The sequence below is a fragment of the Mastomys coucha genome, unplaced genomic scaffold, assembly GCF_008632895.1.
Source record: "Mastomys coucha isolate ucsf_1 unplaced genomic scaffold, UCSF_Mcou_1 pScaffold15, whole genome shotgun sequence".
In the NCBI taxonomy this organism is placed as follows: Eukaryota; Metazoa; Chordata; class Mammalia; order Rodentia; family Muridae; genus Mastomys; species Mastomys coucha.
The window spans coordinates 90,309,624-90,324,512 of record NW_022196897.1 but is presented as its reverse complement, the minus strand read 5'-3'; the positions used below and the strand labels follow the sequence as shown (position 1 = coordinate 90,324,512).

Genomic DNA, 14,889 nt, shown 5'->3' with positions numbered 1-14,889 from the left:
AAAAAAAAAAAAAAAAAAAAAAAAAAAAAAGAAAGAAAGAAAGAAAGAAAGAAAATATCTTGTATTCTTTCAAAGCACAGAACTTAAACTGCCTCAGAGATAACTTTGCAAGTCAATAAAGTCAACCATCCTAGCAAACCAAGCGTCACGCCCCCAGTGCAGAAAGTCCTCAACTTCCTCCCCATTTGGTACCTCTGAAATGTGACAATCCCCACTATCTTAGAAAGAGCCCCAGCTGGGTTAGGGGGAGACTAACAGGGCTTGGTAATGGAGAGCTGAAACTGGCAACAGTCCCTTCACCAATTAACCAGATAGCAGGAAGGGCAGAATGAGTCACTCCCTTCAACTTGAATGGACTGGTGTTCTACCTGTGTCCCATGCATGCCGAGAGCTTACCACCTCCGATCTAGGTCACTGGGAACAAAAGAAGCGATGATAAATTACATAAACTTAACATTTTCATCTTTTCTTCCTAGATCACATTTTGGCAAACTTATTCAATTAAAGGACCAACCACAGGATCAGGTAAGGCAGAGCTGCATGCTCTCCTCACCTCTCCCCTTGGTAATCCATTTTAGTTCTGATGTCTGAGTTTGGCTATTGCTCAACCTGCATACCGAGCGAGGACGGTTTCTCAATTATATGCTGGGCTGTGTGAGACAGAAGGCTACCTTCATCTGTTTACACACTGAAAATCAAGTTTGGTGAGATAGTCGGGTAATGAGCTAATGCGCACAAAGGTGTTTTAAGCAGCTCAGCAAAGTTAAAACTTGCACAAAAGTAGGGCTCTGTTAGTTCTACTTATAAACTCGTATCACTTTTTCCTTTGTTACTATTACAAGTGAACAGAATACCTATGGTAGGTAACTGAAATTGCTGGATAAGGTTGATGGTAGGGATGGGGCTGCAGCTTCAGTTAAGGAGTGTTTACCTAGCAAGCTCATGCCCCTAGGCTTGATCCCCAGCAAAACACACACACACACACACACACACACACACACACACACACACACACAGCTCTCAAAAATTGTTCTCTGACATCCGCACATGTGCCATGATACAATCCCAACACACACACAGTAAATAAATTTTATTTATATATATATATATGTACATATGTTTTATATATGTTTATATATGTACATATATGTATACATATATATACATATTTAAAGAACAAATATTGTTTACCTTTTTTCAGGTAGATTATCTAACATGCTAACACAAAGACTTTAAGAGAAATCAGTATCGCCTGGCCTTTAATCCTAACACTGGGGTAGGCAGAAGCAGGTGTATCTCCGAGTTTGAGACCGGCCTTGTCTATAGTTCGAGTTGCAGAATATCCAGGGCTACACAGCGAAACCCTGTCTCAAGAAAAACCAACAACAACAACAAAAAAAAAAAAAACAAAAACAGAAAAGAAAGAAAAAGTAAAGATAAGTTAGTTGTCAATGATGAGAATCTTCTCAATAATGTGCTAAATGTATTGAAATTATGGATGATGCTTTTCAATCATGCTATTAATTTATTTTAATGTTTTTTTTAAAGATGTTAACAAAGAGAAAATTGATGTTATGAGCCTTCTGACTGGATTAATTGTGGCTGGAGTATTCTTGGTTGTTTTTGGTTTGCTTGGCTACTATCTCTGTATCACCAAGTGTAACAGGCAGCCGTATCCAAGGTAAGCCACAATATGCAGGTCATTAGGACACATGGTGCATTGTCACGTTTAAGTGGATCAAGCTGGTAGCTTTTGTTTTTAGGTCTTTACAATATTCTTACATAGTTAGGAAGACTGCAAAGACAGCACAGAGAATTTTCACACACCCTTTGCTCAGTTTCTCTCATTATTTCCAAATATGTTACCGTATTAGATCTGTCAAAACTAAGCAAATAGTGCCAGAGATATGGCTCCGTCAGTAAAGTCCATTCTCCACAGGCAGAAGACCTGAGTTTGGATTAGCAGCAACTAGAAGAGCTTAATGTGGCAGCATGAGGCTGTAATCCCAGCTTCAAGGGGATGGGAACAGAGATTCCCTAGGACTTGCCAACTTGGCTTAATCAGCAAGTTGCAGTTCAGTGAGAGATCCTGTCTCAAAAATACGGTGGAGAGTAACTGAGAAAAACACTGATGTTGACCTCTGACCACCCCACACACACACACACACACACATACACAAATACAAAAAACATTGTAACATTATCACCAGCTAAACTAAATTTATATTTTGCCAGTTTCTCTGTTACTGTCCTCTCTACTCCAGGGCCAGTTAAGGCCCCCACATTACACTTAATGATGCCTTCCCAGACTCTAAGCTGACAGATGTTTGGTGTTTTAACATCCATATTAACAACCTAATGATTTTGGTTTTTTTCAAGACAGGGTTTCTCTGTGTAGCTCTGGCTGTCCTGGAACTCACTCTGTAGACCAGGCTGGCCTCGAACTCAGAAATCCGCCCGCCTCTGCCTGGGATTAAAGGAGTGCACCACCACCGCCCGGCAAGATTTTTTTTTTAATTATTCTTTTATTTAGTGTGTATGTGGGCACCTGTGAGTCATGACAAACATTCTAATGATGCTATTTCTAAGATCCTTCAAAAGAATACAAGATCTAGGTATAACTGCTCATAACTACAATCCCAGCACTTGGGAGGTAGGGGAAAAGAATGCAAGCTCAGTACCTGTGTGGACTTCGTGCAGAGACCTGTCTCAGAAATCTAAAGACTAGAGCTGTGGCTCAGTAGTAGAGCGCGTGCCGACTAGCCCATGTCCACTCCTTTCCACACCACCGTCCCTTATTTTCAGAAACAGAAAGTCCTAACTTAATCTGTGTGGCAGAAACAAATTAATGCAGGCACTAGAGGTGTGGCTCAGTTGGTAGAGGGTTTGCCTAGTGTTTGAGAAGCCCTGGGTTCCGTCCCCAGCATCACATTCAACCTGGTGTGGTAGCACAAGCCTACAAATTACCAGCACTAGGGATCGGAGGCAGGAGGATCAGAAGTTCAAATAATCCTTGGCTATGTAACAAACTGGATGCCAGTCTGGGACATATGGCACCTTGTTTTAAGTGTAGGGGGTGGGTGGGAACCCAACTTTAAACTATTGGTAACTTAAAATTAGTAAAACAAAATTATTCCCAGTTAAGGATAAGTAGTACATTAACAGACTCACAGGACTTTACAATCATCTCTAGCTCCGTATCTGTGACCCCAGTCACTCTCCATCTCCTGCTCAAGTCCCTAGGCCAAGCTCAGCGCCGTCCTACCTTCCGCCTCTGTGAATTTTACTCCTGTGACCTCCCACAAGCAGAACTACACAGTATTAGTCTGACTGGTTAATCTGGTGCAGTATTTTTAAAACACTGAGCACCTCCTTGTAAATTTGCATTCGCCACTTGATTTATATAATATTCTGGCACATTACTCTAAGATGGGATTCCTTCCTGAAACAACAGCAATATTAGAGCAGCGTTTGTTTCTGAAAGAGACCAAAGTGTATTGTTCCAGTCTTAGACAGGGTGTGAAAGCACAGGTGCTGGAATGCCAGTGTTCAGATCTTGAGTGCACTTGAGTGATCTTTGAGTGACTAGACCTTTGAACTTGGACATGTTACTTCCATGTCCATCAAGGCCACTGTACTGCATGGTTCCACTGGAGTAGCCTTTACACAAATGTGTGTGAATGGCGCCATTTGGTATTGTGCGATATGGTGGCCAGATCATTGGTGTATAGTACTGAATAAGTATTAGCTATTGTTATTATCACTCATTTGTGAACTTAGGTTGTACCAAAAGTTTGAGAAACTGTGTTTTTATCTTCCCATGTACTGTTTGTGCTTTTTTTTTCTTTTTCTTTTTAAATAGCTTCCAGACCAAGTGTACCACTCAATGGTAGAACACCTAGATAACACATGTGAGGCCCTGGGTTTAATTCCATTATTTAAATAAATAAGCAAATAAAGAAATAGTCCTTAAAGCCCTGAGTTCAATTCCCAGCACCACAGAACAACCAAACACAAAGCCATTTTGGAACTTGGACTGATTATAGATTTACCAGCATTCATATGTTCATATGAAATTAAAATAGAGATATGTCATAAATAGATTGTTAGACTCTGCAGATTACAAAATATTGACTAATGAATCTGCCTTAGTCCTTGTGTAAGTAACTTCAGCTATGCTGGTCACGAGCTATGTGCTGTGGTCTCTAGTGTCCACCTCTGATCAATGCGTTCTGTAGTTTTTGTAGTTTTCAAAAATGAAGGGGAGTTGTTCAAAGAAGACATGGAGTGATTACTATTTGGTTAAGGTAAGAGAGCGGGGGGTGACAGGGGGAGAGAGAGAGAGAGAGAGAGAGAGAGAGAGAGAGAGAGAGTCCAAATTTAACATATGAAAGGACTGGGTAATTTCAGCTTGGGGATGATGGTGACAGGTGAACCCTCCATGGAGCAAGAGGAATTAAAAGAAAGCTTCATTTTTGGCAACTGTTTTTGAGAACGCAGTAGTTGGTTGCATCCTGGGAGAACAGTGCTTGAATAAAACATGGTGGAGCAGGAAGAACCTGCTGTAGGGTAGAGGTGCATCCATCACGAAGCCAGCGTGGGAATCCCAGGAGAGGTCAGGAGTCTGGACTTGTCTCTGAGGGAAAAGAGGCTGTGAGACTTGGTGTCTGGTAGAAACTGGAGGAGACACAGGGAGAATGTGAGTTCTGTCTTGACTTCTGGCTGAAGGACCAGGGGCGGGGGGAATTCGGATTTGGTAGAACAAGATAATCTTTTATATCAAAGGTTTTAAAGATAGCTCAAGAGGGCCTTGAAGAGATGGCTCGGCAGTTAAGAGCATTGGCGGCTCATAGAAAACAGTTTTTTAAAAAAAGGTAGATGCAAGAGAGTAAACAAAAATGACTGCCTGTCAAAAGATACTTGAGCTGATGTTTGTCCAGAGGGGACAGACCAACATCCAATAAGCCCCTGAAATGACATAGAGTATGCTGGGATGGCACATGCCTGTGCCACCGTGTCTGGCTGTGTCTGGCTTTTACATAGGCCTGGGAATCCAAACTCAAGTTATCTGTGTTTCAAGACAAACAGGCACTGACTAAGTCAACTCCCCAGACCTAAGTTAGCTGTGCCTTAGTGGAAAAATGATGCTATAGACACGGGTTAGAGGTTAGTCAAAATCAGCTCTGAATCTTAACTCTTTTATTACCCTTAACTATAGGAGGTTAATTTATGCATTGATACTTTCTAGTCAGCCAACTTCACAAGTCTAAACAGCTCAATTTACTAACATTTAAACTGTAGTTTGTAGACAAACAAGATGGCTTAGTAGGTAAAAGCACTTGCCACTAACTCTGATGGCCCATGTTCAGTCCTTGAGCTTTTACATGGTAGAAGAAGAGAACCAAATGAGAAAGTTGTCCTCAAGCTTCCACAAGTGTATGTGTGTATGAAAGAGTGGAAAGCCATACATTGAAAACATCAGACCCACGTGGCATTTTACCTTTCACTAGCTGATAAGGTTTTATGGAATGATTTGTTGGGTATATTGGTACAAATCTACAATTCTAGAACTGGGCAGGAGGATTGCCAGTTTAAGATGAGCTACAATAGTGAGTTCAAGGTCAGCTCAGTAACCTGGAAGGAAGACCCTGTCCATACAGAATGACAGCATTTCCACAATGGAACAGTGCCAGTCAAAAGCACAGAGAAGGAGACTGGGGGTGTAGCTCAGTTCAGAGATCAATTGACTAAGCATTCATAAAGTCAATTGTTCAAACCCTGGCCCTGCATGATTAGAGCATGGTAGTGCATGCCTGTAATCTCAATGCTCACAAGGTAGAGGCAGGAGTTCGAGGTCATCCTTAACACATAGTGAGTTTGAGGCCAGCTTGAGCTACAGTAGACACTGGTTTCAGGAAAAGGGACAGGGGGAGGAGAGAAGAGAGGAGAATAAAAGAAGAGAAGAGAGAAAAGGAGAGACTGAGAGTTCTACTTAACTGAGCAGAAAGCTATGAAAAGTGGTGAGACCAGAATAAAGGAGGCTTTGAAGCGTGAGTTCGGGAGTTCCGGAACCACGGAAAGCAAGCCACGTCTAGACTTGCCTGACAGAAGTAATGCTTGGGAAGAGTGAAAGGTCAACCAGGCAACAGGGCTGTAGAGAATCTGTCTCCTTGGCTTGGTGTCATGCCACCTCACAAAGCCCAGATTTGATTTCAGGGGCCAGGAAAAACAGGATTCACACTGCTGGAAGCCTTACATCAAACATCCTACTCAGTCCACCCCGACTGAGGAGGTAGCCTCATTAGCCCCATCTTAGAGACAGGGAAACTGAGTCAGGGAGCTTGACTTTGAACAGGGATGACAGAATATAGTTTCAGCACCACCTCTGACCGGAGACATCAAAGCTCTTAGCACTTCTATTATACCAAGTAGTAGAAAGACTACTTTGGGCTTCTTGCATGTAAAGTAAACCTGCTGTGATATTAATGAATTGGATTTTATATTTATCAAAAATAGTTGGGTTTTTGTTTGGTTGATTTGGGGTATTTTTTTTTTTCTTGTTCGAGACAGGGTTTCTCCGTATAGCCCTGGCTGTCCTAGAACTCACTCTGTAGACCATGCTGGCCCAGAACTCAGAAGTCTGCCTGCTTCTGCCTCCCAAGTGCTAGGATTAAAGGTGTGTGCCACCACCGCCCGGCAGTTTTGGGTATTATGTTTTGTTTTGTTTTGTTTTGTTTTGTTTTCAAGACATGGTTACTCTTTACTCAATCAAACTTAAAAGATCCTCCTGCCTCTGCCTCCCAAGTTCTAGGATTAAAGGTTTTTACCACCATGTCCAGCTGGATTTTTTTTTTAAATAAGGCAAGGCCTCATGCATACCAGGCTGGACTTGAATTTGCTATGTAGCCAAGGATGGCCCCAGCTTCTGTCTCCCAAGTGTTATGATTTTAGGAATGGACCATTATGACCAGTTTAGGATTTGTATCCCCTCCACCCCCACACTACCCCTGTGTGTGTGTGTGTGTGTGTGTGTGTGTGTGTGTTTGGGGTGGGGGATGGTTATATGGATACATGCACATGTGTTTTGGTTCACTCTCATGTGTGGAGGCCCAGAAGTCAATGTCAGATGTCTTTCTCAATGCTTCTCTGCCTTATTTATTTTTACACAAGATCTCTTGATAAAAGTGGGCTATAGGGAGACTTGTCTCAAACAATCAAACAAAAATCCCAAACTGGGACTGAGAAGATGGGTCAGCGGAAGAAGTACTTGCTATGAAAGCACATGCACCCAGTGTCAAGCATACATACATGCAGGCAAGGCAGTCATACACATGAAATCAATATAAATAAATGGATTTAAAAGTTGAGCATGGGGCCAGGCAGTGGTGGCGCATGCCTTTAATCCCAGCACTTGGGAGGCAGAGGCAGGTGATTTCTGAGTTTGAGGCCAGCCTGGTCTACAGAGGTGAATTCCAGGACAGCCAGGGCTATACAAAGAAACCTTGTATCAAAAAAAAAAAAAAGTCGAGCATGGTAGTGCATGTTCGTAAGTGTGCTAAGGAGGTGGAAACACTCGGATCCTGGGTACAGTCTAGCTGAAATGGTGAGTTTCATTTTCCTTTTTTTTAAAAAACTTGAAACAGGGTTTTTCTGTATAGCCCTGGTACCCTGGAACCCTATAGACCAGGCTGGCCTTGAACTCACAGAGATATATCTCCCTCTGCCTCTGGAGTGGTGTGCCTAGTGAAGTTTAGATTGATTATTGGTTGGTTGGTTGGTTGGTTGATTGATTGATTGATGATTTAGACTTCCCAAACATGGCTTTTCTGTGTAGCCCTGGCTGTCATAGAACTCACTCTATACACTAGGCTGGCCTTAAACTCAAAGATTTGACTACACTACCTCTGTCCCCTGAGTGCTGGCATTAAAGGTATCTGCTACAGCAGCCTGGCTACTAGAATTTTTTAATGTCATTATGTTAACCAAAAAATTCACCTCTGTTAAACATAAATGTCATCTCTCTGTTTAGCTCTTCAGCTGCCTATACAAGAACGGCCAGACACACACCCTCCATTGTTTTCAGAACCCCTGAGGAAGCTGTCTTGTCTCCATCGACATCTTCAGAGGATACAGGACTACCTTCCTATGAACAGGCAGTAGCACTGACCAGAAAGCACAGTGTCTCACCACCACCTCCCTATCCTGGGCCTGCAAGAGGATTTAGGGTATTTAAAAAGTCTATGTCACTCCCGTCTCACTAAGCCTATCTAGCTGCCTTGCTGGAAGACATTCATTCATGTGGTTGAATAATTTGTTCTCCCTGGGGGAAAAAAAGAAAAAGATTTGCTTGTTCAGCTTTTTATGACACATCGCAAGGAATAAAGAAACGATACATACAGCACAGACTTCACCACAGCTCTGCTTTCATCTTGAACCCGGACTGGATCGCTATCGTCTTGGTAAGAAACTTCAACTCCATACCATGAAGTTAAGAAGAAAGCGCCTTTTGCCATGTATACTGTACTGGTTCAACAATCTTTGCTGTAGCTGGATAATGTGGTGTGTGCCTACAAACACTCAGGAGGCTTAGAGGGAAGGGATGGGAGTTCAAGACCAGCCTGGGCTCTGTCAAGACCCTGTCAGAAAACACAGTTTGTTATTAGTAGAATAATTAAAAGTAGCCAACCGGGAACTGTCAGTCTTAGATCATGAGATTGGATCTTCCTTAGGATTTCTTTTCGGCTGAAAATACTTCATAGAATTTGATGTTTTTGCTGTGTAAATTTGTGGCCTTGATATAATCAGTTGGTTTTCTGTTCTAATTAGTGTAGAGCATTCATCAAAGTTGCAGGTGTTAGTTTTTCACTCACTATCAATCACAGTTCAATGGTGTCAAGAGTTCTTGTTTGTTTATTTTTGTTTTTTAAAAATTGCTATTCATGGACTAAGGGGATGCCTCACTTGGAAAGTGCTCATCATACAAACATGAGGGACCTGAGTTCAATCCTCAATACCCATGTTTGAAACAAACAAACAAACAAACAAGAAACAAAACAAGCAAGCAAGCAAACAAGCAAACAAACCAAACAGATTTGAGTGCTTGGGTGCACACCTATAATCTCAGCACTGTAGGAGGATTCAAGAGGACCCCTGAGCTCGGTGGCTAGCCACAGGAGCTGAATCAGGAACCTCTAAATTCAGTCTCAAAATTTAAGGTAGAGCCAGTGAGGTGGGTGAATGCCTTTAATCCTGGCACTGGAGAGGCAGAGATCTCTGTGAGTTCGAAGCCACCTTGGTCTACAGAGCTAGTTCCAGGACAGACAGAGCTACACAAAGAAGCCCTGTCTAAAATACCATTTAAAAAAAAAAATTGAAGTGGAAAGCAATTGAAGAAGATCCCAATATCAACTTCTGGCCTTGACATGCACAAGCTTGCATACAATATTGAGCTAGAAGTTTACTAATAGAATATTTGCTTCACACGCATGAGGCCCCGAGTTTGAGGTCCCCAGCAGTATTAACTAAAGTCACCTTTACATCTTATGTGCATCAGTGGGTTTTTTTTGTTGTCGATCTGTTTGTTTATTGCGGTGCGTGTGTATGTATGTGTGTGTGTGTGTGTGTGTGTGTGTGTGTGTGTGTGTGCATGCATGCTGGAGATTGAACCAAAGCATCATATATGCTTAGCACATGCTGCACAATTAAGCTAAATTCTCAGTCTCCCTTGTTTCTCCTAGTATATCTTAGCACACAGAAAACACATCATAGTCTTAACAGATACTTGTCATAATCACATAAATGACCAGTTCTTCCTTAATGTAGAAGAAGAGCTCAGTGGAAAAGTCATGCCTGAGCAAGAACCTGGGTTAGATCCCCAGCACAAAAACAAAAAAACAAAAGTGTAGCAGAGTATACCACACAAGTGTGGAGCGCATGCTCACTAGCTTATATGCTTGTATATTTGAGTCCCACTGATTGTTAGCAGTCCATTGCTTGTTAGTTTAAAGTACAGAAACTATATATGCCGAGGTCAAGGAAGCACATACTCTTGAAAACTCAACTGAAAAAATGTTGAGGGATTATATAAATTGTTACTGTGTTTTATAATGTTTATAGAGAGAGGTTGCAGTCCTGCTTGCATTTGATGATTACATCCAAATGAAGTATCTAGAAAGTCTACATTATATTGCAGTGTGTATGGATGTGAGTGTGTGAGCCTTTCTTTTATGGCATTGTAATCAGTTGGACCTGGTATAACATACCAGCACTCTCAAGGCTTAGGAAGCAGAGGCATGAGGATCACAAGTTTGAGGCCAGTCTGAGCTACATACTTTGTTCAAGGGTTGCCTGGAATAATTAGCAAGATCTTGTCTCAGATAAAACAAAACACAAGACAGAGTCATCTTCATGAAGGCAGATAAAAGGAAGACATTCGTTGTTAGAGACTGGCAAAGCTTTATCCTTTTACCTTTTCAGACTTGTTGGCTGCTTGTCCTTCAAGTTCTGTTGTTCTTCATATCTCCTCTCCACTGCATCTTTTCCATTATAACTATATGCTTTGCATGTATTTCTTTTTTTTTTTCTTTGCATGTATTTTAATTCTCTTTTCCAAAGGTTACTAGAACTGACTGCTCACTTTGTAATAATCAGAGTTATGGCATGACTTTCCTGATCTCCATTAGGTTGGTAAGAGGAGTGTTTGCCACGAGTGAGTCCATGTATTTAGTCCCATCTCATATTTTACAGAATTATATTTATGACAAGTAGAGATATAAAAAGGTGGGAGGGATGGGGAGATTTTTCTGTGGTTAAAAGCATATGTGGCTCTTTCAAGGGACCCTTTTTACCCAAGCACTCACATTGGGCTCCTCACAACCACCTAAAACTCCATCTCCAGGGGATCCAGTGCCTTCTTCCGGTCTTTGCAGGCACTTGCACTCATGTGGCATACACTCACACAGACATGCACACACACACACACACAGACATGCACACACACACACACACAAATTAAAAATATAGTTTTTAAAATTTTTATTTTGTTTTATTTTGGTTTTTTAAAGCAGGGTTTCTTCATGTACCTCTGGTTGTCCTGAAACTCATTATGTAAACCAGGTTGCCCTCAAACTCAGAGCTCCAACTGTCCTGCCTTCCAAGTGCTGGCATCAAAGGTATGCATCACCACACCTGGCTTTAAAATATACGTGTATAGGGGCTGGAGAGATGGCTCAGTGGTTAACAGCACTGACTGCTCTTCCAGAGGTCCTGAGTTCAATTCCCAGCAATCACATGGTGGCTCGCAACCATCTGTAAAGGGATCTGATGCCCTCTTAACAGTGTGTCTGGAAACAGCTACAGTGTATTTATATGAATAAATAAAATAAATCTTTTAAAATATATATGTATGGGTGTGTGTGTGTGTGTGTGTGTGTGTGTGTGTGTGTGTGTGTGTGTGTGTTTTAAAGAAATATAAAGTATGTCTTGTTTTAAATTTACAGTGCTGGGGATCAGAGCTAGGGCCTTGCTCATGGTAGGGAAGAGCTCCACCCTGGGCCACACACACTTCCATACCCCATTATCTTTTACTGAATCCTAATTTGAAATGTTGTGTTGACTCTCTAAGTCTAACCACAAAGTTAGCTTCAGGACCTGTGATAACCTCACATTGTCCCACTAGCAACCTTACCTTGGTCATGTACCCTAACTTGAAGGGATTTCAAGTCCACCACTAAAACTGAAGTCACTGGCTGGTCTTCCAATGTTGGTGCTGTGATTCTTTGAACACAGAAAGAAAAGTGTAGTGGAACCATTGTTAGCAAGCACCTGGTAACTGAAGGGGCATTTCTCAGTGTAAAGCCACTGCCGTGGATTCTGGTGTACTAACCCTTTTCTCACCTGTGCTGTTTAGGGTGCTGAGTTGTTTCACGTGATTAATGTAGGGCTTTTTAGTTTGTTGTTTTGTTTTTGCTTCTTCTCCGGGGGATGGGTTGGTGCTAAACATTAAATCTGTTTTCATGTAGGTTTTATACATGACTAGACCAGATTTTCTTTCCGTTATGATTTGGGAAATGAATGGAATATGGCTCTAAGAAGATTTGAAAGAAAAAAAAGTAAGGCGTGGTTATAAAACTCTACATTTGGTAGGACAGAAAAGAGCACAAGTTTCAGCTGTGGGAGTTTTGCACTTGTCAATAATATGCTCCTGAGGAAGGAGAGCTGGAGGGATGTGCTAAGGAGGGAGAACAGAAGGGAAGTGCTAAGACCTGAGATTCACAGCTGTAGAGTAGATTCACAGCTGTAGAGAAACTTGGTCTTCTGTTTGCCCCCAGGCTTTTTTCTTTTGTGTGACAGTGTTGGTGGGCATCAAACCCAAGGCCTTGCACCTGCCAGACAAGCACCTGAGCAGTGATTTGTATTAATGTCCTCTTCCCCCTGCATTAGTTTCCAAATTTCTTTTTTTTTTTCCCCAAGACAGGGTTTCTCTGTATACCCCTGGCTGTCCTGGCACTCACTCACTCTGTAGACCAAGCTGGACTCGAATTCAGAAATCCGCTTGCCTCTGCCTCCCAAGTACTGAGATTAAAGGCATAGCCACCCCAGCTTGGCAGTCTCCAAATTTCTAATCAGATTTTCGATTTCTCAGATCATTTATTTATGTGTATACTCCTCCTAAGTGTACAAGAGAATTTTAATGCTAAAAAGGATTTACTTGTGCTTAGCAAAAGCTCATGTTATTCATAACACCTTTGTTTTAATTTAATGTGACTTAAACTTTACTGGTTGTTTGATCTGAAATATTATGTATGACACATATGCTATTAGAGGAATGTCTAGTATTTCCATCATTTTTTTTTAAAGATTAGATTGTTGGAGACAGGCATGCTAACATATACCCAGAATACCAGGAAACTGAGACAGATTCAAGGCCAGCCTTAGTTACAGAATAAGACTGTCTCAAAAAAAAAAAAGAAAAACAAAAAAGGAAGAAAGGATGGAAAGAAGGAAGAAAGGAAGGGAGTGGTAGAGGGAAAGAAAGAAACAAAGAAAATCAAAGCCAAACAAACAAAATATTATATTGGGTTGAACAGTGGTAAAATGCATACTTGGTTTACACAGGCACCTGAGTTTGATCCCCAACAAGTGAAAAAGTTTAAATAATGAACTGAAGAGATAGCTCAGTGTGTAAAGGCATACCCATACATAATTGAAGGAGAGAACGTATTCCTGCAAGCTGATCTCTGGTGACTTCCACATGCAAGCTGTGGCACATATACATTCACCACCTTCCAATAAATAAATAATTGCAATTAATTTTTTTAATTAAAATAAGATAAAAATAAAGGTCATTACCTTTTGTAGATATTGTCTCTGGTCATCTGAAACATGTATGATAAATGTTGATGTCTTCAGTCTGATGGATTGTATATTCTTCCGTGTTTTGTGTTTACAAACCTTTCCTTGACAGTTTGAAGTTGGAGGCTGGAGAGATGGCTCAGTGGTTAAGAGCACTGACTGCTCTTCCAGAGGTCCTGAGTTCAATTCCCAGCAACCACATGGTGGCTCACAACCATCTGAATTGGGATCTAATGCCCTCTTCTGGTGTGTCTTAAGACAGCTACAGTGTACTCATATACATAAAATAAATATATAATTCTTTAAAAAAAAAAAACAAAAAACAATTTGAAGTTAACCAGAACAAATGTATCAGTATTTGTATTATCTGGAAAAACCAACCGATTTTTTTAATGCATAGCCTTCCTAAAATATAACTGTGTTTTATTTTAATGAACTTCTTGTTACATTTATCTTTTATACATGTGAATAAACTTTATATTAAGTAATATTTGTTGCTGATTTTTATAATGACTAGCATATGATATTATACAAGTTAAGCCTGAACAACTAATTTCATGTCTTCAAAATAATGCTTATAGCATAGATATCTTTCATCTGGCTGGGCCAGCATTCTCTTTAAACAACTGAGCTATAGTTGTGCAGGTGTTTTTGTTTAATAAAGTTTTAATATCTAATATATAATTTGAGGCAAACATATTTATTACTCCTTCAAACTAAATGTACATGTGCTGGGATGTAGCCTAGCATGTGACCTTTAACTTAGCCCCAAACCAGAGCACACTTCTTCCTCTCTGTACAGCTCAGTAGTCAGCTCAGCACTAAATAACATTTACTTAGGGTTTTACTGCTGTGAAGAGACACCATGACCAAGACAACTCTTATAAAAGAAAACATTTAACCGGCACTGACTTACGGTTTCAGAGGTTCAGTCCATGGTCATCATGGCAGGAAGCATGGCAGTGTGCAGGTAGACATGGTGCTGGAGGAACTGAGGGTTCTACATCTTGATCTGAAGGCAGCCAGGAGGCTGTCTTCTGCATTGTCTGAGCATAGGGGTCTTCAAAGCTGACCCCCACAGTGAGACACTTCCTCCAACAAAGCCCACCCTCTTCAATAAGGCCATACCTCCTAATAGTGCCATTCCCTATAGCCAAGCACTGAAGTACATGAATCTATGGGGTCCAAGCCTATTCAAATCACCACCCATTCCCTTGTCCAGATGGACCACAGTATATCCTTCGGAAGAACATCACATTTGCTTTCAGATTTGGTAATTGTGAATAAAGACACTTTAAATAGCCATTTGTGCCAGGCAGTGGTGGCGAACGCCTTTAATCCCAGCGCTTGGGAGGCAGAGGCAGGCAGATTTCTGAGTTCGAGGCCAGCCTGGTCTACAGAGTGAGTTCCAGGACAGCCAGGGCTATACAGAGAAATCCTGTCTCAAAAAAAAAAAAAAAAAAAAAAAAAAAAAATAGCCATTTGTAGGTTTTTATGTGGACATGAGTGTGCTTGTGACTTAAACAGGTCAACAAC

At 41.2% G+C, this 14,889-nt stretch overlaps 1 protein-coding gene across 1 annotated transcript in view; it reads left to right on the top strand.

Moving 5' to 3' along the window:
* Positions 1 to 9,871, top strand: part of Prrg4 (proline rich and Gla domain 4) — an 18,817-nt gene extending 8,946 nt beyond the window's left edge. The window contains exons 4-6 of the mRNA XM_031371222.1: positions 477 to 525; positions 1,549 to 1,681; positions 8,030 to 9,871. Of these exons, the coding sequence (XP_031227082.1) occupies positions 477 to 525; positions 1,549 to 1,681; positions 8,030 to 8,261 (414 nt within the window). The 3' untranslated portion in view covers positions 8,262 to 9,871. The remainder of the gene's footprint in view (positions 1 to 476; positions 526 to 1,548; positions 1,682 to 8,029) is intronic.
* Positions 9,872 to 14,889: the final 5,018 nt, after the last annotated feature.